A 24,879-nucleotide genomic window follows, 5' to 3' on the forward strand; every position below is an offset into this window, starting at 1 on the left:
TTCTTGAATCTGTGACCACTGAGAAATAACAGGATGTAACTGTGAAACAGCGGATCTGGCAATGGTTGTGTCATTACCTCTCTCTAAGCCATGCGTTCATTCAGTGCAGTAACTTAAGGGTGCCGAAAACTTCTTTGAAGGATGTTGCCCCGGCCACTGACACTTACGAAAAGCCCCTGATGCCAAAGCCTGATGTGAAACTGAACAGTCTGCGGATTTCATTCAAGTTTCACCCCATTTGGATCAAATGTTGAACCGTGTAAACTTGATCACTTCATCTTATTTACTAGACTTGAGCCCACACCGTGTCTGGCTGGTTCTCCCAAAGGGCCAGAGGGTTTTAACCACCGAGCGTCTCGAGCAGTGCGCATCTGTGACAGACAGAGTTGAGACCTCCCAGCCCTGCGCGCCCTGCCCTAAACATGCAGCTCAGCAGGGAGACTGCCCTCAGGGTGGCCACTGCGGTCAGCCCTCGCCTCTATGCTCACCCCCTGCCGCCCATCGCTGCACATGGCATTAAGCACTGCTCTAAGAAGAGCTGGGGAACATGTGTTATATTGCCCATGACCTCCACTCACCCTCCAACCCACAAGTACTCCAAGCCCAGCACAGCTTGAACAGGAGGTGCTCAGCCTGCCGAAGTGAACTGATGAACCAGCAGCAATGGCGAATGCATATGATCACAGATGATCCCACCTTGTCTTGTACCCGCCCCCAAGCCCATCTTCCTCCTCCAACTAGGAGGGAGTCTGTAGCAGGTGGCAGGTCTACACGGTGATTCTCTCAAGACCAGCATGGGCTTCACAGCATGAGGCAGACAGAGTATTCACTGCATTTATTAGTTCTATCACCACAGAGTAAGCATTTGAAAATGTGTACAAAAGGATACTCTATTCCTCCAAGGCCACGCCCCTGTTCACAGCAAAACAGAAATAATTTAACATCATCATAGAGGCAGATTGGAAATACAACTGCATTTTCTCATTTACAGTCCTGTACAAGTATCTGCCAGAATGGCAGCTGCACACCTAAAGATGTATTAGATAGATACACATAAACTGAACCCTGAACAGTCACCACACACAACATTGTAAAAAAGTGTATTAGAAAGTATTGGAAACAAGATTGCATATTCATTTCTGGTCACACTTGTTCACAGTGAATGCTATGGCACCGACAGCACATGTGCTTTTTCCCCTTTAATTTCTGATGTCTGTATATCTTAAATAAGTCTAATTTTGGTTTTTTTTAAAGTAAAACAAACAAACAAAAAAAACACTCAATTGAAGGAGAGAGATCTGGATTGCGAGTAGCGCTGCCCCTTCATTATTGCTGGAACATAAGTGCACGAGAGAAATAGATTTACTTCACGACTGGTCTACAGCAGTCCATGGCATCTTGCTTTTGTTTTGGCAAGAAGATGATGCTAAGAAAGTCCCACTGAAAACAAAACAAAACAAGGAAAGGCACAAAAATAGAAAAAAAAAACAAAAAAGAACTCACATTGCATTGAGAGATAGCTGTCTTTCTTGACGAAGAGTCTGAGATCTCATTTTTGGTTGATTCTGAACTGGAAGTGAAACGTGCTGGTATCTGAAATGCTAGGTGCTGGGACACGCCCTTGGGTGACACAGCGATAGTAACATGATTCTTTGTAATGTCTTTTCTACAAGGACAAGCCCACACTCTAAGATACATGATGCAGGAAGACCGGGGTGAGGAATAGGGTCCAGGTGTTCTGAGTGGAGGGGAGCTGGGTGACCAGGATGGGCCAGAATGCCAAGCAGGGACTTCTCTCGATCAACAGAATCCACCTGCTCCTGGTGCCCCTCCTTTGGTTGATATTTATTTTCAACAACGAGAGTGCATGAAGCCTAGTGCCTCCACAGTTGTCCCCGAGACACACACTCACATCATCAGTAGCCGAACAAACCACAGAGTGAAACGGGGTAAGGTCATGCAAAATGCTACTTTTACCAGCTAAAAGGAAAACATCAACAGCTTTGGGTACAGAACATGGCCACCTTTCAAGCATAATTTCATTACTTGTTGGCATTAATGAAACCTTACTTTAAATACAATAGTTTCAGAGAAAAATGGTATTACATTAGAAAACCACAACAAAAGGTGTGTAAATAAGGTTATATTGGCTACCAAAGGCGGAGAGAGGGAGGGGAAAGTCCTGGGGAAAACAACTCCTCAGCCACTATCTACAGTGGTGGGTTGAGGTCCATCTGAAGCCACAGGGGAAAAGATAGCTCTGTCCAGCCAATGGGCCCCGTGGAACAGATGTGGCAGGTGAAACTGGCCTGCAAAGTGGACATACGAGCAGTCTCTCACCCTGAATATGCATGCAGGGGGATAAGGTGGATCTGTCTTACAACTTCATGTTGAACGAATGCTGTCCACAGCCCAGAGTCCCCCTCTGCCCCTCACCCAGTGCCTCAGTGTGTCACTGACCAAGTTACTACAAGTTTGCCTATTTCCAGGTTCAAAACGTCACACAGTTCCGTAAGCAAAGAATCCCATGACTCAAGGATGCTAGGTTGCCACCCTTTCCACAATATTCAAGTGCACTTGGGAAGGTAAGCTTCTGAAGACTGAAGGTGGGGGACAGTTCATTGAGAGAATTAAAATGAATCCAAAGGAACAGGAGTCACACTTGAGACTGCTGACTGGGGACATTCGTGGCAGGGCTTTCATCTCTGGAAGGCTTCCAGACCCTTGATTGGCTTACAATTCCATTAGAGCAGTGGTTCTCCACTAGGGACACCTTTTTATTCCCAGGGACATTTCCGGTTGTCAACTGGGGGGTCTACTGGCATTTGTTGGGTAAGGGACCAGTGAAGTGATAGTCACTCAGTCGTGTCCAACTCTTTGTGACCACATGGACTGTAGCCCACCAGGCTCCTCTGTCCATGGGATTCTCTAGGCAAGAATATTGGAGTGGGTTGCCATTCCCTCCTCCATGGGATCTTCCCAACCCAGGGGTTGACCTCATGCTGTTAAACAGCCTAGGATGCCTGGGGAAATTCCCTGCAACCCAGTATCCAGCCCCAAATGTCAAGAGTGTTGAGCTCAGGATCTCTGGAGTTGGCTGAAATGCAGAGATGCTTGTGCACAATTTTTGCTGTTTCCTTATGTTCCTTGCACATTTTTGGTGATGAAAAATACTGGAAACTGTATGCCCTTCCTGCCAGGTGGTTGAGATGAATGTTCTTAACAATAGCATGCACCTATCCTATTGCTTTCCAGGTTAGGATTGGAACCCGTGGACGTCTCTGTGGGCCTTTGAGGGCATGAGCAGTCTTCACCTCCAGGGCCACCTCCCTCTGTCCAGCTGGACCTTGAGTCCTGGACACGCCCCCAGTCAGACAGGTGCACCCCGCCTAGGTGGACACAAGGATGCAGCTCTGCCCTCGGGGGAAAAGCGTGTCAGATGGTTTGAAAGTGTGATTTCAAATAAACAGGTGCTGTGTGTGAGCAGCAGCCTCTGGACTTCACCTGCCAAATTTCCCTGACCTGAAAATGGTCATTCTGAATCCTTTAATGGATATTAAAATGAGAATACTATACACAGAAGGCAGGGAGAGAAATATACCCACAATAAGAACCCCTGGTTGGAGCTACAACACAACATTAAATGAAGTTTAGGACAGACTTTCTGCGGGAAAATAGGCTTCTGGTCACAGGCGGAACCGGGCAGGAAGGAGAACAGAACCAGACATGAGTGTGGAATTTAGAAATCAGGTTTGGTTTCTGAGGGATTTTATCATCTGAACATTTCAAAAAGAATGAACGTCTAAATTTCAGGGCTGGTGTTAACAATGTAGTGACAGACTCTGGGGGCCCTTAGGAGATGAGAGAGCAGAGAACAGTGGGCCCAGGTGCCCCACGGAAATAGAGTTCATTCCATGGGACAACAGGCCTCTGGAGGCTTCTAGGCTGGGCAACGTCATGACAAGGTTTGGAAAGGGAGAATGAATCTGAAAGGCTCTGCAAGCCCTCCCCTCCCTCGGCCCAATAGTTACTTTTCCCGGCAGTGTGCAGAATTTGACTTAGAATAATTTTCTTCCTTTGGAACCTGTGGCCTGTCGGTGCCGGATGCACGCAGTTTCTGGCCCTGAGAGGAGGGCATTTCACCCCAGGGTCACGGTCACGGCCACAGTCCAGGGGCTGTGAGCAGGGCTCCTGGGACCCTGCAAACCCCATCTGGTGCGCCAAACCACGCTCAGCACGGAACCAGCTCATTCCTTTCCGGGCTTCCGCCTGTTTCTATACAATTCTCTCCGAACATGACCTATTACTTGGAGGCTGGCGATTTCTAGGAAGCAACAGGGGAGGGGATTTCAGCCTGCGGTCTACAGAATCGTCTAGTAAGAGAGCATTCCGGGGGCTCCAAATGGAACCCCGCATCTAACAAGAAAAACGTCCTGTTCTCAAAAGAAAATCAACCAACTCAGAACAAAACGAAGGACCACCTAGAGGACAAAGCACAGCAGTCCAGTCCAGCCCCGGCTGCTGCCCAGGGGTGCGTGCAGGGCGCGGATGCTCTTCCCTCGGGCTCGCGCAGTCCATGTTTAGCTCATGTGGAAGCGGTGCTCCCCGCGCGTGATGTGGGACGAGAACTCGTAGCGGTCCTGGCTGTGGTAGCCGCACATGTTGCACTCGAAGGGGTCTCGGAAGCCGTGGCAGCCCATGTGGATGGTGTACATGACGTGGTCCAGGAAGAGCACGCGGCAGTGTTCGCACCTGTACACCTTGAGGGCTTCCCCGCTCGTGCCGATCACGCGAAGCGCGTCCGGGGGGCCCTCGGAGGCCGCGCGCAGCACGTCGTAGGCCGCGTGCTCCTCCTTGATGGACAGGCCGTTGCGCGCGTGGGGGTTGATGTGGTTGGTCAGGTAGATGAGGCCGCCCCGCTGCTCCTCCGTGTTGCTCTCGGTGTCCGTGGAGTCTTGGCAGCTGTTGCTCGGGGACGCCTCGCGCTCCGAGGACGCGGACTTGGCCTTTGAGAGCAGCAGCAGGTTCTCCACGGCGCCGTCCTGGGCTGAGTGGTTGGAGCGCGTGGGGCCCTCTCCATGCGGCTTGTGGAGCTGGTACATGGGGCTGAGCACCGGGACCACATCAGAGCTGCCAGGGGGTGTCTGCACCAGGGGGCGCAGGGACTCAGCCCCCAGGTAGCTGATGGCGTTGTTGATGGCCTGGTCCATCACATGTGTCTGCATCATCTCGTTCTCCTTCTCGTAGCTGGCACTGCCGTCGTAGGGCAGTTCCGACAGGCACTTGTCCCCTGTGGGAAGCGGGTGACAGTCAGAGAGGCCCAGGTTACCTCTGTGCCCGGCAGCAACAGCTGACATTTACACCCGTGGGGGCAACGATCTCGGGCAGACACATAATGTGGACATCAGCAAAATGGGCAAAGCTGACACGTCTCTGCCTGCCCTGTACCTGGCATGGTGCCCTGCCTGGGGGTGGCATTTAAACCAATTTGTCTACACAAATCAATAAACGAACAGGTGAACCAAGGATGGTGTGCCAATTTAAACAGCGCATATTCAAACACCAAACCAATACTTGTATTTACTCTGGGTGTTAATAAACATTTTGAGTGTGCTGAGTGTGCTAATCACTTCAGTTGTGTCCAAGTTTTTGCAACCCTATGGACTATAGACTGCCAGCCTCCTCTGTTCATGGGATTCTCCAGACGAGAATACTGGAGTGGGTTGCCGTGCCCTCCTCCAGGGGATCTTCCTGACCCAGAGTTTGAACCCATTTCTCTTATGTCTCCTGACATTTCTCTTATGTCTCTTTACCACTAGCGCCACCTGGGAAGCTCTAAATATTTTTATATTTAATTTAAAATTAAAATTGAAATGATATGTTTTCATATAGAGTTCTAAGTAATTCACAATGGCTGGTTAACATCACTAATTTATTTAATTCAAGCAATTATAAGATTATAACAACGTGTGATATATCATATATTTTTAAGTTCATAACTATAATACTCTAGAATAAAGCTTAATCAAAAATACAGAAACTTTATATTCTTCATAGTGAAATGGTATCAGTCTTGTCAACAACAAAAATCTGGCTCTGACTTGCGTGAGAGTGAAAAGCACCATCATATGTACCAGCCTCCACATCTTCCCTGGCCTCTTAATTCCATGCCTGCTTCTCAGTTCTTAGCAGCAAGGAGCCTGTGCTGCAGTTATTTGGTGGAAAGTTGGTAGAAAGTTGAGAGCAGACTGAGCAAGTTCCAGGGGTGACATTTACTTGTTCCTTCAAACAATTACTGAACAGGAATGATTTGCAAGAAATTACTGTCAATGACTTGTCAGCAAGTTTGGCCTCAAGAAGCCTAAGATCTAATATCATGGTTGGTAGGAGGCAGTGAGCTCGCTTCCCCTGGAAAGGGGAAATTTGAGAAAAGATTTGACTTCTTGTAATTAGCTTTTGAGTACAAGTTTTCAGAAAGAAATAAAATGAATATCCTTGAAGATAATACCTTCTTGATGTATAGGTTCTAAGCTCAGTAGGAAACCTTGGCTTCATTAGCAAATTCATAAGTGAACGGTCTGCCTCATTGTTAAGGTCTGTTGATCCACATTACTTTTGGTGGTGGTTAGTTAATAAGTCATGGGCAGAGGGGCATTCAGAGGCAGGTCTAAGCTGTTTACGTTTCAACCCTCACTCTCTTTCCTTCTCTCAACACATGTCCACCGAGTGTACACCCTGGACCAGACAGGAGGGACAGAATGGCCAACAAGTAACATCCTTCACAGCCCACAGGGGAGACAGATGTTAGTGCATGGTTATATAGGGCACATTCCTGTCTGAGAAGCTCTGTGAAGGAAAAGGAAGGTTTGCTATGGGGACTTAATTCTGCTTTCTAGTATGATGAGGCATATTTCTGGATAGTTAATGTCACAGATAGTTTAAGGATTATTAATAAGTCTGGGAACTATGGAGTATACATCCTTCAGCTGCTAAGCACCAGCTGCAGACCGTGATATGTGTCCCACACAGGGAGAAGCAAGAAGAAACTAAGGGGAGAGGGAGCTAGGAGGCTGAGATGGACAAGTGAGTGGAGCCAGAGCCCTGAGCAGATGTACGGGAAGGGTAGACCCGGGGAAGACTATATCAAAGGAAGCTGGAAGGCTTTGAAGGAAGAAGGGCCCTTCTCCATCACATGTGTGCATGTGTGCTAAGTTGCTTCAGTCGAGTCCAACTCTGTGCAACCTTATGGCCTTGGAGCCTGTCAGGTTCCTCTGTCCATGGGATTCTCCAGGCAAGAATACTGGAGTGGGTTGCCAAGCCCTCCTCTAGGGGATCTTCCCAAACCAGGGGTTGAATCTCTTATGTCTCCTGCACTGGCAGCTGGGTTCTTTACCACTCATGCCACCTGCACAGCCCTACTGGTGGAAGGCAGAAGTGAGGATGCCTCTGGCAGCCCAGAGGCCCAGGTTATGGCTGACGGTGGCTGGCGAGACCGATCATGGTGGAGACCCCCACACCTCCCACATTGAAACCTGACATCATGGCCTGCAGCCAGTTCCAGCAACAGAAGGGTAAACTGCTCCAGAGTTCCTAGACTTACTAACAATCCTTAACAAATCTGAGGCCACTGATAGCTATCCAGAAGTATGCCGCATCAGACTAGAAAGCATCCTTAGGTCCTGCTTCTTGCTTTGTTGGGAAGTGTATCATACAGTGGCCTGGCTCCCTTTCATCTCAATCTGCTGGTAGTCAGGAGTGGCACATGCCCTGACAATGGTACTACATGACCCTTACATGACACACAGATACTTGTCTGTAGCCAGCCACACCCTCTGCAGAACCGGGACATATTGGAATCTCTATGGAAGTTGGGTGGCAGTGATCATAGAGGTGGTGTTTCTCCCCATTAAGGTAACTGAACAGTAATACAGAAGCCATGTGATTCCCCCCCTATTTTTGTATCGAGGGGATAAATGTCTGGTTACAGTAACCCCAGAGGATAATGAATCCCTTTAGCCTGGTCTATCACTTCGTTGAAGCCTGGCAGGGTGGGGAAGGGAGTGGGCTTCATGACAATTCTGATACATATAAAGTGCTTATAGCTCCACCCAAAATGGTGCTTTCCCAGTAATGATCCCATTTCTCCCAGAGTCATCATTCTGTGCTTTCCTGAGCAACTGTTCTTTAAAACTGGGTATCAACAATCAAAGGATGTAGGGAAGACCCATGTGGCATATTAAAACCACCCACAGAATTTCTCTTCCCTTAATACTCCACAGAGTGAGAAAATCCCACAACATTCACTTTGGCAGAATGCTAAAGAAAGGTACATAGTCTAAGGAAATACATATTTATAAAAATCAAGGAAAGAAAATTCTGGCATGAGATACATGGCTAAGCTTGACAGCTGATTTTACTTATAAAACCTTAACTATGAAGCAACAAAATCCTCAGCAGTTTCCTTAACATCCTCATATCCATAGAGAATCAATTCAAATAGCTGTCTTTTTTCACTTCTGATCAAAAAGCAGTTGAAGCCTCTCCTAATGAGACCAGGTGACACTGGATGAGTGAGCGCTGAGGCTGATTCACTAGGTGAGAGATGCGAGTTAAGTCCTTGATGCTGTGCACTGGGAGGAAACACCCCAAGGGCCAGAGCATCCGCTGGCAGCTAGGAATACTTCCCAACCAGGTACAGTGATAACTGGTTTAGAGCATTTAACCAAATCTCAGAATGAGGGAGAAAGGGCAGAGAGGAAGTCTTTTAACAAAGACTGCACTTTGCCTTCCTTGAACTCCTCCAACCTCATCTCTGGCATTCCTTCAGCATTGAGAAAAGCTGAGCTCGCTCAGAAAAAAACAAACAAACAAAAAAACCACATCTCAGATACAATGGGAAGAACATAGCAAACATCAGTCAAGCTCTATCAGCCCAAGTCAAATAAGCAAGATGAAAAGAAAAGGTCACGGTTACTGTGAATATATTTTCTAGCAAGATAAGGGAAGAAAGGAAGTTAAACATAGAACAATAAGCCCATCCTCGGAAAAAGCCTAATTCAAAGAAGAGAAGAATGCCTCATAACTGCTTTGTGACATGAATTCAATTAAAAAGATACTGAAACATGGCGGGCTAGAACAACACAAGAAGATGAGAAAGGAGATTTTTAGATCTCAGGAAACAAAATGAGGTCCAAACAGTGTTATTTACAGATAATACAGGGATTAGAAATAGCAAGTAATAGAACATAAACTCCTGAAAATGGAATCACAAGATAGAAATAGTGAATAAATGTAAAAAGGGCAAAAAAAAAAAAAAAAAAACAACTTAGAGAAATGCTAACAGATATGGAAGACTGCTGCTAAGTCACTTCAGTCGTGTCCGACTCTGTGAGACCCCATAGATGGAAGCCCACCAGGCTCCCCCGTCCCTGGGATTTTCCAGGCAAGAACACTGGAGTGGGTTGCCATTTCCTTCTCCAAAGAATGAAAGTGAAAAGTGAAAGTGAAGTCGCTCAGTCGTGTCCGACTCTTAGCGACCCCATGGACTGCAGCCCACCAGGCTCGCCCGTCCCTGGGATTCTCCAGGCAAGAGTACTGGACTGGGGTGTCATCACCTTCTCTGATATGGAAGATAAACTCTCCAATAAAAGGACGACCGGTATCTCTGAACAGAGATCATAACAGAGGGAACAAAATACATATTCATAAAAAAGAGAATTTCCAAGAAATGGAAAAGAAGGGAATCCCCAGATTAAAATGTCAGGAAATTTTTATTCAGAATGCAAAACACCAAGACACAACCTAGTTGTATTCACCTTTTAGGTTAAAGAAAAAACTCTTCAGGCACTCAGACAGAAAATGGAACTCTTGCCTTCAGTCATGATGGCAAAATCTAGAAAGTTCTAGACTGGGGGAACAAAGACAGTGACCAACCTCACTCGTCACAATGTTCTTCAAGAAGAAAGGCAGCAGGCAGGCCTCCTCAAACACAGAAAAGTATATGGAAACAGAACTCCTGCAGGAGCTTCTTGAACACAGCTGCTTGCATGCAAAGTCCGATGAATTAAGAGATCACTCAAAATAAATACAAATGGTAGTAAAGGTCTTCCCCAGTGGCTCAATGGGGAAGAATCTGCCTGCAATACAGGAGACACAGGAGATGCAGGTTTGATCCCCAGGTTTGGGAAATCCCCTAGAGAAGGAAACAGCAACTCCCTCCAGTATTCTTGCCTGGAGAATCCCATGGACAGAGGAGCCTGGCAGGCTACAGTCCATGGGGTTGCAAAGAGTTGGACACGACTCAGTGACCAAGCATGATAGTAAGAGGGCTGGGTCTGAGCCTCTCTTGAATGAAAACTTGGAGCTCTTTCAACCCCACCAGTACTGGGCCAGCTTGTACAGTAACAGCTGGGTTCCTACACACTCTTTCTGAAATTATATAAGACTATAAACTCAGCTTCTAGAGGTAAAGAGAGGTCTTAGAGGTCCATTTCCTTTTTGATTTTTGGTGTGGAGAAACCATGACAAGGGAGGAGTGGTTGATGAAAACCCATCAAGTTGATGTGAGGGCAAGAGGCATTATTCTAGAAATAAACTGCCAAGCACCAAACTCTCGGGGAAACATCCAGCAGAGCGCACTGCTGGCTCAGAGCCCCTCTTTCCAATCTCCACTCTGGCACCCTCTACCTCGGTCCCCACCCAGCTTCTCCTATGTGGTCCACCTCTCCCCAGGGACTTCTTTTAACCTTAGTTTTGTTTGATCAGAGAGAGGGGTTCTGTGTGTTTTTTTTTTTTTATTCTTTATATATATATATATTTTTTTTTTTTTCAACACAAAAACTATCTAAATCTCAATACAACACCTAAACTGTGCTCTCACTGGAGGTAGCTCAGCAGAGTTTCACCGATGGTAATTTGGTCTGAAGTCTCCATCAGCCACAAGGGCTGAAACACCCATTCACAAAGCCCTTGGCACCCTGTGGCTCAGCTGGTAAAGACTCTGCCTGCAATGAGGAAGACCTGGGTTCGATCCCTGGGTTGGGAAGATCCCCCGGAGAAGGGAAAGGCTACCCACTCCAGTATTCTGGCCTGGAGAATTCCATGGACAATGCAGTCCATGGGGTCGCAAAGAGTCAGACATGACTGACTTTTTTTTGGCATCCTCCAGTTTTCTGATCTGAAGAAGGAAGTGGTACCCAGCTCCCCAGGGCCCATGACGGTCCAAGCATCCTCAGACACACTTGCTGCTCCATCTCCCCTGGTTAAGGGGGCCCCATCCCCCCTCCACCACACACGGCCTCCTGGGAGGGGTGGGGGCCCTGCTCTCACTCCCACCTGCTGCCGCTTGAAATCCCACCCCCAGAAGTCAGTGCTCTGAGTCACCTCACCCCTTCTGCGCAGGAAGTGAGTGGCCTCCCCATTTCTCACAGTCTAAAGGCTCACACTCCTGTGGGCGACTCCCCACACTCTGTCTCCGGCTGGTTCTTTGAAAAGTGTTTTTTAACTGATTCCTTCCTCCCATCACCCCTCCCAACTCCAAACCTACAAAAAAACCTCTAATTGGAGCCTTTTCTTCAGCGTCGGAGAGAGGCTGGAACCCAAGAACCTGGCCTCCCCTTGGGTCCTGTCCCCTCCTGCAGGTCAGCACCCACCCCGGGCCTCACTAACTACTGACCCCATTCTAGTACCATCCTCTCTTCTAACACACATTCCCCAGGTTCCCACGGGGCATCATTCAGAAAGTCCTTCAAAACGGACAGATCAAACCCAGACTGTCGATTCCCAGAACCTGTCAATGGCACACGTGTCCCCGAGTCCCCACGACTTGCGGTTTCCATCAGCCGTGTGGCCCCCACCTTCCTCTTTCACCAGCCTCTGCCCCATATCTTCCTCTTTCCAGGCCACCAAGGCCCCACGTTCTCCCATTTCCAATCAATTTTTGGCACCAGAGGTCTCTATTTTCCAAGAGGTGACTCCAGTTAAAGACGTGCCAGTGCTCTCTTCTGCCTGCTGGGTTAAGGCTGCATTTCTCACCTTGGCATTTGAAGGCCATTCACCTGTGACCAGAGCTGACTGGGGCTTTGCTACTCAGGGGATTCCCTGAGGGTCCGTGACTCACCCTGGAATCTGCTTCTCGAGCCTGTCCACATGTCCCCCTCAAGTCCCCAGCCAGCATCACCATTGCTCTGTATTTGTTCTTATCTGCCTAGAATCCTCCATTCTTCCACTGTGAAAAATGTGTAGAAATCCTCTTCCTAGCTCAAGGTCACTGTCAACTTCACTGACCCTCCCCTCCCCCATCCTCTTTCCAGATACCATCTTCACATTGAGGATTTTAAATGTTCTCACATCCTGGTGTTACTCTATGTTCATAAAACCCTGTGTGTGTGTGCTTAGCCACCCAGTTGTGTCTGACTCTTCGTGACCCCATGGACTGCAGCCCACCAGGCTCCTCTGTCCATGGGGATTCTCCAGGCAAGAATACTGGAGTGGGTTGCCATGCCCTCCTCCAGGGGATCTTCCCAACCCAGGGATCAAACCCAGGTATCCAGCATTGTAGGCAGATTCTTTACTGTCTGAGTCACCAGAGAAGCCCATAAAAGCCTGTGAGATATGTAAAGGATGGAACTTGGGCTGCAGAGGAGAGTCATTTCCAAGGTGAGCTCACACCCTCAGGCTGAGCCCCAGCCCAGCGCCTCTCTACCCTCCCACCTGCCCAGGTGTTACCCTAGTTACACTTCCAGCATCGGGGCTGGATGACACGGCTGTGGGTATGCCCACCATCTACACTGGAGAAGAGGGTTACCCCACTCTGACAGCACTGCACAGATACCAAGCAGGGAAAACGGCAATCGAGGCCGTGCCTACTCCTTGCTGTGCAGCTCGCGGACCAGTTGCCCTGCAGTTCTGTCCTTTTAGACTTTGAAGTAGCCCTTGTGGGGAGTATTATGAACTTTGGACAAAGGAGCCATTGAGGCTCAGCAAGGCTGCTGAGGCTGGGGGTCTGAGCGCTGTGCCCTCTGCCCTGGGCTCACTGATTAGCCATCCCCAATAGACACAGAGCAGATCTCACCAGGTGCCCCAGACCTTGCAAAACCACCTCTAAGAACAGCCCCTGGGAGAAGATCTGATATTATTTTTAAGAAGCCTATCGGAAAACCATTCTGAGAGACTTGAGAAATATTAAGCTTGCTAATTTTTGCTTTTTTTTTTTTTTTTTTAAAACGGGATATGTTTCCTTTCTTTTTCCCTCAACTAATCACCGTCTAAAGCACCCACATGGTTGTTCTTTTAAGAGACAGGAAACGTTTAACTCTTACCAACAAATTTCTGAGGCATAGAGCTCTTACGTTTGGCGACGTTACTTGCTAGTCTGTCCAGCACGAGGGAGCGATCTGATCCCATCTTGCACAGATCTTCTGCCATTTCACTGTGATTAGTTTCTTCTTTAATGACTAAAGTCAAAGACAGTTAGAGAGACCAGTTTAGAAACACTTATAGTCAAAGGATTCGGTCTCGTCATCCAGCGTTAAATCTGACATGTGTTAAGTGCCTACAAGAGCCAGGATCTTTGCGGAGATTATTTCTAATCTTCCCAGCAACCCTGCCAGCCACACAGAGGAGGATCAGAGCTGATGACACCTGCCTTATCCCCTAAGATCAGGGAACAAGCACCACCACTCTCCCCAGAAGCTGGACTGTGATTTTACAATTGTGTCCCATTGACAAGTCCTCTTAACATTTCAAGTACTCCCCAGTACACTCACTCAGTCACTCCTGACAACAGCCCTCTTGAGAATGAAAGAATTCTCAGCTAGAAATGATCTAAGGGTCTGACTCTGTCACACTGAACAGAGATGTAGGAGAAACCTGGTCACAAGAATGCTGCAGCCAACCCTGGTGAGAGGGGGAAAGAACTCGGGAGTTCCTGGGCCCTGAACACAGCAACCCGGAAAGTCAACGAACAAGCGCTGTAGGAAGTCTAGAAATTGTGAAGATGAGAGGTGATCTAGGGAGTACTTCTAGCTGATTGTTGCTTTGCTTCGTCATCCCTTTCTTTCCATAGTTGAAGATACAGCTATATATTCTGCATAGCCTCTCCGTGTACTAGTTTTTATGGTTGGACTTTCAGAAATATCAATTTTTCACCTCCTTGAAATTTCTCCTAATACACAAGAAGCTAAAAATCTAAACTGATTTTCTTCCTAATGGCTAATCAATTCTTCCCAAACCAGTTCTGCAGAGTTCATTGAAATCCCACTCCTCTGTGTGCCTTCCCTTCTTAGATAGGACATGCTGATTGATCACAGGGTCTCTGGAAGGTTTATCCATTTCTATTATTGATTTAGGAGAAGGAAATGGCAACCCACTCCAGCGTTCTTGCCTGGAGAATCCCAGGGACGGGGGAGCCTGGTGGGCTACCATCTATGGGGTTGCACAGAGTCGGACACGACTGAAGTGACTTAGGATAGGATAGGATTATTGATTTATCTGTCTGTTCTTCAAAGAGGTCCAGCTGACAGCAATGTTTTAATATAACATTGGACATTACTTTTCTTCTTAAAAAATGCCAATTCCTCTTTTATTTTTCCACATACACTTTATATTATTCCAACAAGATTGACAAATTGACAAAATTTGACACCAATTTTGTGCTAAAAACATCCCATGACCCCAGAAGACACACGTGTAGCATCCAGGCCTTTCTCCCCCATGGCTCCCCTGTGTTTTCTGGCCCCACCACAGCTTGTGAGGCCAGAAGCAATTCTGAGCATTTCTAAGCATTTTTTTCTTTAGCTTTTTTTTTTTTTTTTGCGGTACCATGAAGCTTAATGAGATCTTAGTTCCCTGCCCAGGGATTGAATCTGTGCTCCCTTCACTGGTAGTTCAGAGTCTTAACCACTGGACTGCCAGGAAAATCCCTATTTCTAAATTTTATGTTTTCATTGCTTCACAATCAATGCCATGTTGAAAAAATATATTTCAAATCAGTTATTACCACCGGTAAATGTGATTTTTTAGCCTTGGAAATGTGGGGTTTTTTATTAAATAGGTAAACATAATAGCCCACATCCTGATTTACAGGAGGGGTATGAATAAAACCCACAGAAGTCAATTGCACTGGTTGTGTTTCTGATCAAGCTAATATGCTTCCTGATGTGCTCATCCTTCTCTGCAAACACAGACTCTGTAGCCTGCCCAGAGTGCCTACAGCACCTTGAGCTGGGGTTCCGTTCTGCCAGACCATGGGCCTCCTGAGACCCTCAGAGCCACCACAGTGAGGGACCACAAGTCCAGAGCTCCCAGACCACTGATACATTTCTTTCTAAGCTTCTAACACAATCTGCGCACCTAAAGGCTCAAGAGAAACTTATGTTTTCTATAAAGACATTAGGAAATTATAGCAGATGACCAGAAAGCTTCTTCATAAATAAAATCATATTCAGAAAAATTAAGTCTTGGCCATGTTTCACAAACTAGGCTTTGTCTTTACCTAAGCCCAAAGAATGGCCTCAACCTAAGGTGGACTGGAGGGGTTCAAGCCTGTTTCAGGGCCCATGTGCATGCTTGTGAGGCCTGGTCCTAGGAGGTGTGGGAGGGATGCACATGAGAAATGCACAGAAAGTATAGATCAACCGGCCACAGCCCAGTGAGGCCCTCACCTACTGCCTGCCTGCGCCATGATGCAGCCTTGAAGGACCTTCTTCAAAGGGCTTTTATGGATCCTCCACCAGCATGAAGTTCACACGAGAAGCTTTCTCATCTCCTGAGAACAGGACTAAAAGCCACGTGTGGAATTCCAAACCATCTGACCCCCAAAGGGGATCAGTTCACATCTTAGGACTAAATGAATTCTGACCATAGGGTACTATGTAATATATATATCCCTGACGCAGAAGCGTGTTGACATGGACACAGGAGACTCCAGCTCCAGGGAGTCCCTAATGTGTGCATTCGGGTGAGGGCATGATGCAGATCTCTGCTGAGAGCCTTTGCATGAGATCATACAGGCAGGAATTGCCTAACTCCCACCTAAGAGACAAGCCTAAGAGGCATTCGGAAACAGAGTCAGAAAAAAAGCTTGCATCCAGGTCTCGGTGAAGGAGAAGCTCCTTGAAGCCCGCTGGACATTAGGGCTTGTCTGCTTAGTCGTGAAAACAGTGGAGGCAACCTGTGAGCCCTGCAGGGCCTCTGGATCATCTTGCCATCCCAATTCCATGTGTGCAGTTTTGGAGGGAAATTCAGATTACTATCTCAGTAGAGTCCCCTGGACTGCAAGATCAAACCAGTCCATCCTAAAGGAAAAAAGTCCTGAATATTCACTGGAAGGACTGATGCTGAAGCTGAAGCTCCAATACTTTGGCCACCTGATGCGAAGAACTGACTCATTGGAAAAGATCCTGATGCTGGGAAAGATTGAAGGCAGGAGAAGGGGACAACAGAGGATGAGATGGTTGGATGGTATCACCGACTTGATGGACATGAGTTTGAGCAAGCTCTGGGAGTTGGTGATGGATACAGAAGCCTTGTATACTTCAGTCCATGGAGTTGAAAAGAGTCTGAGATGACTGAGTGACTGAACTGAACTGATCTTCAGTAGACTTGGCATGGTATATAATATGTCCTCAGTAAATATTTGTTGAGTAGATAAATGACTTATTTAATCATTCATTAAAAGCACTGACTTCCAATACCCATTTTTTAACCGAAAAATGCAATATCAAGTATTTACATTTTATTTTAAAGGACTATAATCATCTTCTCGTCCCTTAATCTCCTATTTGAGGGTTTGGCCACAAACTGATAAATTATTATTATTATTATTAATATCTACTTTCCTCTCTTCCACTAAGCTACAATGCCTTTATGTTCTAGAAATAGACCTTAGACTTTGAAGGAAGTTAAAAGATAACTTGATGCAGTCTCCCCATTTTACAGGTGAGAAGATTAAGGCCCAGTGAAATCAAATGTTGGACCCAGATTGACCCCAGATCAGCGGGGGACATGGTACTAGGACCACAGCATCCTACTCCTTGATGCCAAGACTACTCAATTTTTAGGACTTTATTCTGACGTTGACTATTCTTTCCTCTGATCTCAGCTGCCATTAGTAATCTGAGCATTACTGAATTCGCTTAATAGCACCGAAGCACACTTAAAAATGGGGCTTCCCTTTCAGTCGGTAAAGAATCTGCCAGCAGTGCAGGAGGCCTGGGTTTGATCCCTGGGTCAGGAAGACCCCCTGGAGAAGGAAATGGCAACCCACTCCGGTATTCTTGCCTGGAGAATCCCATGGACAGAGGAGCCTGGTGGGCTACAGTCCATAGTGTCACAAGAATCGGACATGACTTAGCAACTAAAACCACCACCCCACTTAAAAACAGGATAGTAAGCCTCATGTTATATGTATCTAATCCCAATAACAAAATAAAATAAATGTTAACATTTAAAACTAATAACCTGAGAGCTCCCTGGTGGATTTTTCTTTATGAGCCATTTATTAAAGTCAGAAAGCTGAATGAGGCTTGATAAAATCTCAACTATTCATTTAACATCTACTCCTCCATCTGGTGCTAGTAGTTAAGAACTTGCCTGCCAATGCAGGAGATGTAAGAGATGAGGGTTCAGTCCCTGGGTTGGGAAGATCCCCTGGAGGAGGGCATGGCAGCCCACGTCAGTATGGCTGCCTGGAGAATCCCATGGACAGAGGAGTCTGCTGGGCTACACTGCATAGCGTCGCAGAGAGTCAGACACAACTGAAGTGACTTAATATGTATGCACACCTCCATCCAACAAGGATTTTTCCAGCAGTCATGCTAAATGAGCAGTGTTTCAAAGGGGTGAACTTGAGCTGATCTATCCATAAATTTCATGTCTTAGAAAATCAGAAAGGTGCTTTTGACAATACTGCTGTACCCTTGAGTAAATTCAGCCCTTTCCATACTCTCTCTGTTAACACCTTTCACTTCAGCTTGTCTCTGATCAGAGCCAAACATCTTGAGATGCAACAGATACCCAGCAAAGCATCAGAGCACGAGGGAAAAAAGAAGTTTCCCTCGAATCCCGTGCCAGCTGCAGGACCACAGACAGTCAGGGTCTTTCAATTCCCCATGTGCCAGGCAGGTGCCAACATTGATGAATCAAAACTTGGCCTGAACACTCTTATTTGATCCACTTCATAAAAAAAAAAAATCATTTTTATAGCCAGATTTCACATCTTAGCACAAAGAAGCAATCTGTACTCCTAGGTTAAAAAAAAACCATCAAAAAAAAAAAAAAAAAAACAGAAAAGTAAAAACCTGAGACTTTCAAGGGTCGCTATGGTGATGGACAGGGAGGCCTGGCGTGCTGCGATTCATGGAGTCGCAGAGTCGGCCACGACTGCGCGACTGATCTGATCTGATCTGATGATCGTAGAAGCTGATCCAGATTTTGGGAGGGAGGGGTTTCATGAGCACGTGCTCCCTGGCAAGAGGAAGTCTGGGAAGGCTGGGGAGCAGGAGGCAGTGCTAGTGAGACTTGAGTGGCCGGAGCCGCCCCTCCACCCCCGCGCGGGCGGGGGCGCGCGGCGCGCGGCAGGCAGCCTGTGCCCTCGGAGCTTACCTGGGTACAGCGTGCCTGGGAGGCCCATGCTTTGCAAGTAGTTGTGGCAGCGCTCTTTGTGTTCCTCTAAAGAGCTTCGCTGTTTATAGCTTCGGCCACAATATCCACATTTGTGAGGCTTACCAACTGCGGGAGACACAATGGAGTTCGAGACCCCGATTAAAGAGCGGCCATACGTGTCGTGGGAAGGCATGCAATACACTTCTTATCAAAAAGGCAAAAAAAATTAAAAAAAACACAACCCCTCCATTCTTGAGAGCTAAAAGTATTATGGACTCAGTTACGATGACTGAATTTAAAAATGTGAGTGATCAGGGGTTTCCTGAGTGTACCAAGAACTCCTGTCGCCTTTTTTTCTTTTTAACTTGTTCACTGTCCGGCCTACCAAATTCTCTCCTACTTAAACCATGAAGTCTGTCTTTTAACTGAAGAAAACAAACCACTGCAGTGTGATACCAGGGATGCCCAACACCAAAGCAGAGATGTGCGGAAGATGTACCCACGCTGGCAGGACACTATACACAAGTCAGCCTCTTGTCCACTTCTACACCACGGGCCAGGTCTGGCATGACATTGGTGCCGGATTTAATGCAATCAAAGTGAATTCAACTCCTAAATTAGTCTGAAACTAATAATCTGAGGTCTGGAAGAAACCACAGTGGATAAACAGACTTTAATGAAATAAGCATTCTGTTCCCAAAATGTATTTTCTGGTTCTAACTTGGAAAAGCTCTATTTTCTCCCCTCAAAGACCCTTAGAATAGTGTGGCTTCTCTTCAATAGAGCACCCTGTCCAACAGAATTCACTATGAAGGAGGAAGTGCTCTCCCCCTGAGCTGTCCAATGCAGCAGCCATGAGCCATGTGTGAACACTGATTGAAGTATGGTCTGTGCCACTAAGAACAGAAATTTGAACTCTAATTTTAAGTAATTAAAAAGTAAATGGCACCTATGGCTTGTGGCTACTGTATTGAGTAGTGTACTTCTATACACAGTTTAGTTCTCCACGAATTTTATTGAGTGATATTTTGGGAAAAGACTAGCACAAATCCGTATCATACCTACATTTAAAGATTATAATAGATAGCATTTTAGGAGATGAAATGGATAAAGGATATTCTATTAATTTCCATCCTAAAGCCAGAATCTTCTCATTCTTTCCTGCTCATATTGTTAGATTTCACATATTTGAGAGTATTATGTCAAAATCTATGCCATCCACATAGGAATGTTTGGTGAAATGGCTTAACCAAAGTTTGTATTGGTTAAATCTCTTACTTGGGTGAACAGAAGCTGCAGTTTAAGACAACCAGGATGAAAACCAAAATTTGACTTCTGGAACATTTACTAGTGGGGAAAAAGAATAATTCTTTATCTGGAGAGAGTGCTGTATCCCTAACATCGGAGAAACAACACTGAAATATACAATGTTGCTTAAAACTGCACTTTTTGTTGAGTATGCCCTTTAGAAACTAATAGAATAAACATAACTCACTCCATGTCCTTTCCTGGAAACACTGTAACTTCAGCAAATTCCTGTACATGTGGCCTGAAAACCCATTTCTATCTGAATACCCATTTCTGTCTGAGTATATGATTGACTTTAACTCTGGAACACACTTCAGTTCTTGGAAGCAACTGAACTACAGTGTATCTTAAAGTGTAGCCCACTATTTTGTAGGAAGGAAGGTCAGGAGCCAAGCTTGCAACTTCCAAAGAAAGCAGAGAAGAAGGGAGGGGGACCCCCCCCACACCATTCCAGACCACCCTCTTATTAGTATGGGACAAGTCCTATAGCCGGAATCTCAGGCCAACACCAGTTGCCAGGGAAAGCCACCAAGGTGATGGCAGTTTTTAGTGGGATGGGAGTGCGGCCACTTCACAATGGAATGGAACACAACCTCACTTAGGTTTGTAGACAAAGGCTGACGTCTTCATTTTGTTCCTACGAAATCATCTTGTAGAACCTAAATCTCTGTTGTTTTCTTTCTTCCCCCAGGAGCTGTGTGTCAGCGGCACTTTCTGATGGCAGAATCACCAGCAGCCCTGAATCAATGATAGTTCTCCCCCTATAATTTTATCTACTTGCTCATCAGTGAATCCTTAATGGAAATAAACTGTCCAAAGCCTATGACTATCTATATTGTTAGCCATACTTGGAGCAGGACACCATCATGTCACAAATGAAATAAGCAGGAATGGAGCCAGAATAACCTAAAACACAGCACTAGATGTTTCTAATTTCACCACACGACTGATACACAGAAGAGATTTCTGTTGCAAACCAGAGTGACCTGGGATGACCAGGGTAGGTGTCAAGCTAAGACTGAGTCTTTGCTTTTTCTACCAAAGGGGTGCTGTGTATCCTACCAACTCCAGTGCAGCATCACTACCAACTTTGATGGTGTTGGCTTGACTCTACCAGAAGGGTACTGGAGAAGTGGCTCTGTCCCAGACTTCCTGGTGGGCTCTGTAAACAGACGGTGTAACTGTCACATCTGAAGCCTATAGGGACCCTGTAAACCTTCACCTCTCAGGGGACAACACATGCACTCCTTATTATCCACGTTGCAAGCATCCAAGAATGCTCACTGTCACGGCGTCATCGTCCCACTTTGGGGAAATGCCGTCTTCCTGTCCCCTGCAGCAAAGTCCTCCCAGCCCTCAGCAGGGCCCTGGCCCAGGGTCACCCACTGATCTCCTGCTGTGGGAGGAGCCATTGGCTTCAAGTGGCTCCTTTCTCAGGAGATTTTAGGATGCTCGTCCACACCACACCATCCTGGATTTCTAAGAGCATCTAGGAGCCTCCTCTATGCTGATGGTCAGGAAGGAGGTCAGAACAAGGGGAGATGGCTGGGCTGAGCACTTGAGAACCAGACCAGCAGCCTGCCCCCCACAACTGCCTTCCGATGAGTCCCTTGGGGAGGACATCCCCACCATACTCATAAATGCCCCCCAGCCCCCTTTCTAGGACCACTCACAGAGCCACACATTCACTGGGAACTTTTCCAAAGGTGAACCCAGAAACCTCTCCCTGGAGACCCGCTGCCTCCTCCCTGTGCCCCTGCCATCCCTTCACACGCATCGTGGCACCTGCTACACACTGGGGCTTTGCTGTCTCTTCCCTGGGGAGCTCGACAAATGTGTGAAGGCTTCAGATCCTGGCCTTAACTACACTTGCTTCCCATGGGGGAGAGACCACCTGAGTCCAGGCCAACCTTCTCCAAGGACATGCACCCCCTCCTCCGGGCCAGGGGCCTCTTTGAGGTGCTGCCCTGGGGGTGATGGGGAGCTGCTGGTCTAGGCGGTGAGCTCCCTGAGGGCAGGGGAAGGGCGTGATGTCAGATGCCCCCAGGGACAGCACACAGGTCTCACCCTGTCTTCCTCTGACCTGGAAGAAGACAGGGCCACTGGATCATGGAACACCAAGGAATTTTCTATAGAGGCAGGAGATCTAGTATAATCAGTGCTCCCAGGCTGGAGCACTCCAAATACTGTGGAGCATTCACAGATACCATCGTCTCACCAAGACCCCAATTACCTGGATGGGCTTACAACATTCTGGTAACAGCTCCAAACTGGCCTCTCCCACCGGGGCCTCAGTCAGCCTCTGGTGTGACTGCTACACTGGGTCCCTTTGGGCCCATTTGGCGGTGCACCAGGCGACACCTTTGCAAAGAAAACTATCCCCATGATGACCCCCGACATGCTCAGCCTTAAACAGCAATGATGGTGTCTTCACAACGATCATGGAGAGATGTGTTTGGAAACTTCGGGGCATTGGCTGCAGACTCAGGACAAGGGCAAGCTGGTAAAATCTTTGCAAAGAAAAACCCACTTACCTGAAAAATGGGATGAGGAGGACTCTTAAAATATTCTAAGAGGAGACGTGTGTGTGTGTGTGTGTGTGCACGAGCGTGTGTAATATTTCCCCACTCCTGTCCTCTGGTTTGTTGGGAGACCAGAGCACACTGCGGGAGGGAGCTGATGCTCTGACTGGGTGCAGCCAATGCCCAGGGGACTGGCCCTGGGAACAGGGCTGCCCAACAGGGAGCCAGGTGCCCCTGAGCTGAGCTGCCTGCGCCCACCCAGGGGACCTACCGGAGTGTGTCCTCAGGTGACCGGTGAGGGCATCCCGCCGGCGACACGCATAGTTGCAGAGGTGGCACTTGAAGGGCTTCTCCCCCGAGTGCAGCTTGATATGCCGGAGCAAGTTGCCTTTCTGTGTGAAGGAGGCCCCGCACTGGTTGCACTGGAACGGTCTCTCTCCTGGGGGGACAAGAAGGAGAGCGGTGAGAGCGGAACTCGGCGGGGACAGAGGAGGACACGGCGAGAAAGTTGTTTCCCACGGGCCTGGTGACTTCCACCGGCTGCAGGTTTGATAGAACATGAGGCTTTCAGACTAAACCTGCCAGTTCCTTAACGCTTCACTGGTTGGGTCAATTTGATCTGAAAATCTAATTTTTTTTCCCTAAATCAGAATGGCACATCACAATGCAAATTCAAACTCATTTAAATAAAGTGACTGCAACATTTTGTGATGAAGAGCCACTCTTCCTGATCAGCAGTTTTGGAATAAACCAATATCCAATTTTGCGTGTTGTGGCATTTGGTGGGGGTTTTAATGTGGCTTTTTTCAAAGGGTCTTTAAAATATGCCACTGAAGCAGCAAAATAAAAAGGAAACTCATTAAAAATGCATTTCAGGATCACAAGTTCATTTCAGCGTTACATTCTTATATTTAAATGAAAGGCACTTCATTATAACAGTTATAATAACTTCTTTTCATTTACATTTTCCCTGTATTTTCCCTTTCAATTTCTTCTCCATTACCTGTCTGTCCCTATGCAGGCAAATCAGGAAAGAGACAGACAGAGTGTGAGGGTGGGAGGGAGAGAAGGAGAAAGACTGAATAAAATGAGAAGTTGAGAAACTGGAGGGACGGTTTCCATCATCCAAAGAGAAGTCCTTAATCTCTGTCAAAATCTGAGCTGCACTGAGGGTTCTGGCTTTTTCCTTTGCCTCCTAATCCTGCAGCCTTGAAGCCAGTATGAAGTCTATCTGTATCTATTGAAGTCAGTTCTATTTTCAGTACAGATATTCTAAGAGATGAAATTCAGTTATTATTGGGAACTCTTTCGGGAGCAGAACCGCTGGAGTGGTCACAAAAACAACAGAACAAAACAAAAAACCCACTGAGCTCTCTGCTGTGCGTCAGCTCATGTCCCCAGACTCTGAGTCCAACAACGGGATGGACAGGCCGCTGCGGTCAAGAAATATGCTATTGACTAGTCACAGGTCTCAGAATCTAAAATCAGTGAATATTTAACTCTCACTTAAAACAGGGATATATTTGTCATGTTTAAGTAAACATCAAAACTCTTTAAAAAGTGCTTTTTTTTTTTTTTAGACAAAAGGCTTTGTATGACCATGATATCTGGTATTGAGATACCATGAAAATGCACTTCCTAGTAACAACTTTACCTTAGGGAAGAAGAATGTGTTAAAATGTATTTTAACAATTTTCCCAATCGATCTGCATGATTTTGGTGAACAAGACGGCACTTATCAAGAGCGATCAGAAGTGCATCTGGTACTATATCTACACCAGATTAAATTTAGAAGCCTGTGTTGGCATCTGAATTTCAAGATTATCATCATTCTTAAGTGGGAGGGATAGATGTGCTACTGGAAAAACTGAAGCGAACTTACAATGATATTCAGTTATAGACCATTTGGAATCCTGACAATAACAATATATTCGTAATTTTCCAAAGTCTGTATCTAGATTGGATCTGACTGAGCAGAGGAAGTCCAGCAGGTGGAAAGGTGATGGTAAAAGTAACACTTCCTCAGTCTCTGAGTTACAAGCCCACACTAGATGAGGAGGTTACAACAGCTAGTAGCCAGCAGAACCAAGGAGCATCTAATATACATTGTTAATTTTCGACTAGAAACACTTCAGGGCCTTCCCCCACACGTGTGTGTGTGACTGCGGTCTTTAGCTCCAAGCAGATGGAAGAAGGAAGAAGAGTCAGGGTGACCGGCAGGGCGGACCCTTAGGGTGAGTGTTCTGGAGAGCTAGGCAGTCCAATGCCATGAACATGATCATGAAAAGGATGTGGACCGTTCCTGGTGACCAACGTGCCTCGGTGTGACCCATGCCCATGTGACATGCCCCCTCTATGCTGATGAGGTGCTGGGCGCTTGGCTTCTCCTGAGGTCCGAAAGGATGCAGGGAACACTGCCATCCAGCCAGTGTTGTCAGCGGAGAAA

At 46.8% G+C, this 24,879-nt stretch overlaps 1 protein-coding gene across 17 annotated transcripts in view; it reads right to left on the bottom strand.

Moving 5' to 3' along the window:
- Positions 1-820: 820 nt before the first annotated feature.
- The window catches only part of IKZF1 (IKAROS family zinc finger 1), a 97,546-nt gene continuing 73,487 nt past the window's right edge, over positions 821-24,879 (bottom strand). For 10 of the 17 annotated variants that reach the window (XM_061413349.1, XM_061413342.1, XM_061413336.1 and 7 more), the window contains 4 exons: positions 22,705-22,872; positions 18,604-18,729; positions 13,320-13,454; positions 821-5,290 (listed from right to left, as the gene is read on the bottom strand). In XM_061413349.1, the coding sequence (XP_061269333.1) occupies positions 4,581-5,290; positions 13,320-13,454; positions 18,604-18,729; positions 22,705-22,872 (1,139 nt within the window). In that variant the 3' untranslated portion in view covers positions 821-4,580. The remainder of the gene's footprint in view (positions 5,291-13,319; positions 13,455-18,603; positions 18,730-22,704; positions 22,873-24,879) is intronic. The other 7 variants (XM_061413351.1, XM_061413347.1, XM_061413343.1 and 4 more) reach the window with 4 other exon arrangements.

The sequence above is a fragment of the Bos javanicus genome, chromosome 4, assembly GCF_032452875.1.
Source record: "Bos javanicus breed banteng chromosome 4, ARS-OSU_banteng_1.0, whole genome shotgun sequence".
NCBI lineage: Eukaryota > Metazoa > Chordata > Mammalia > Artiodactyla > Bovidae > Bos > Bos javanicus.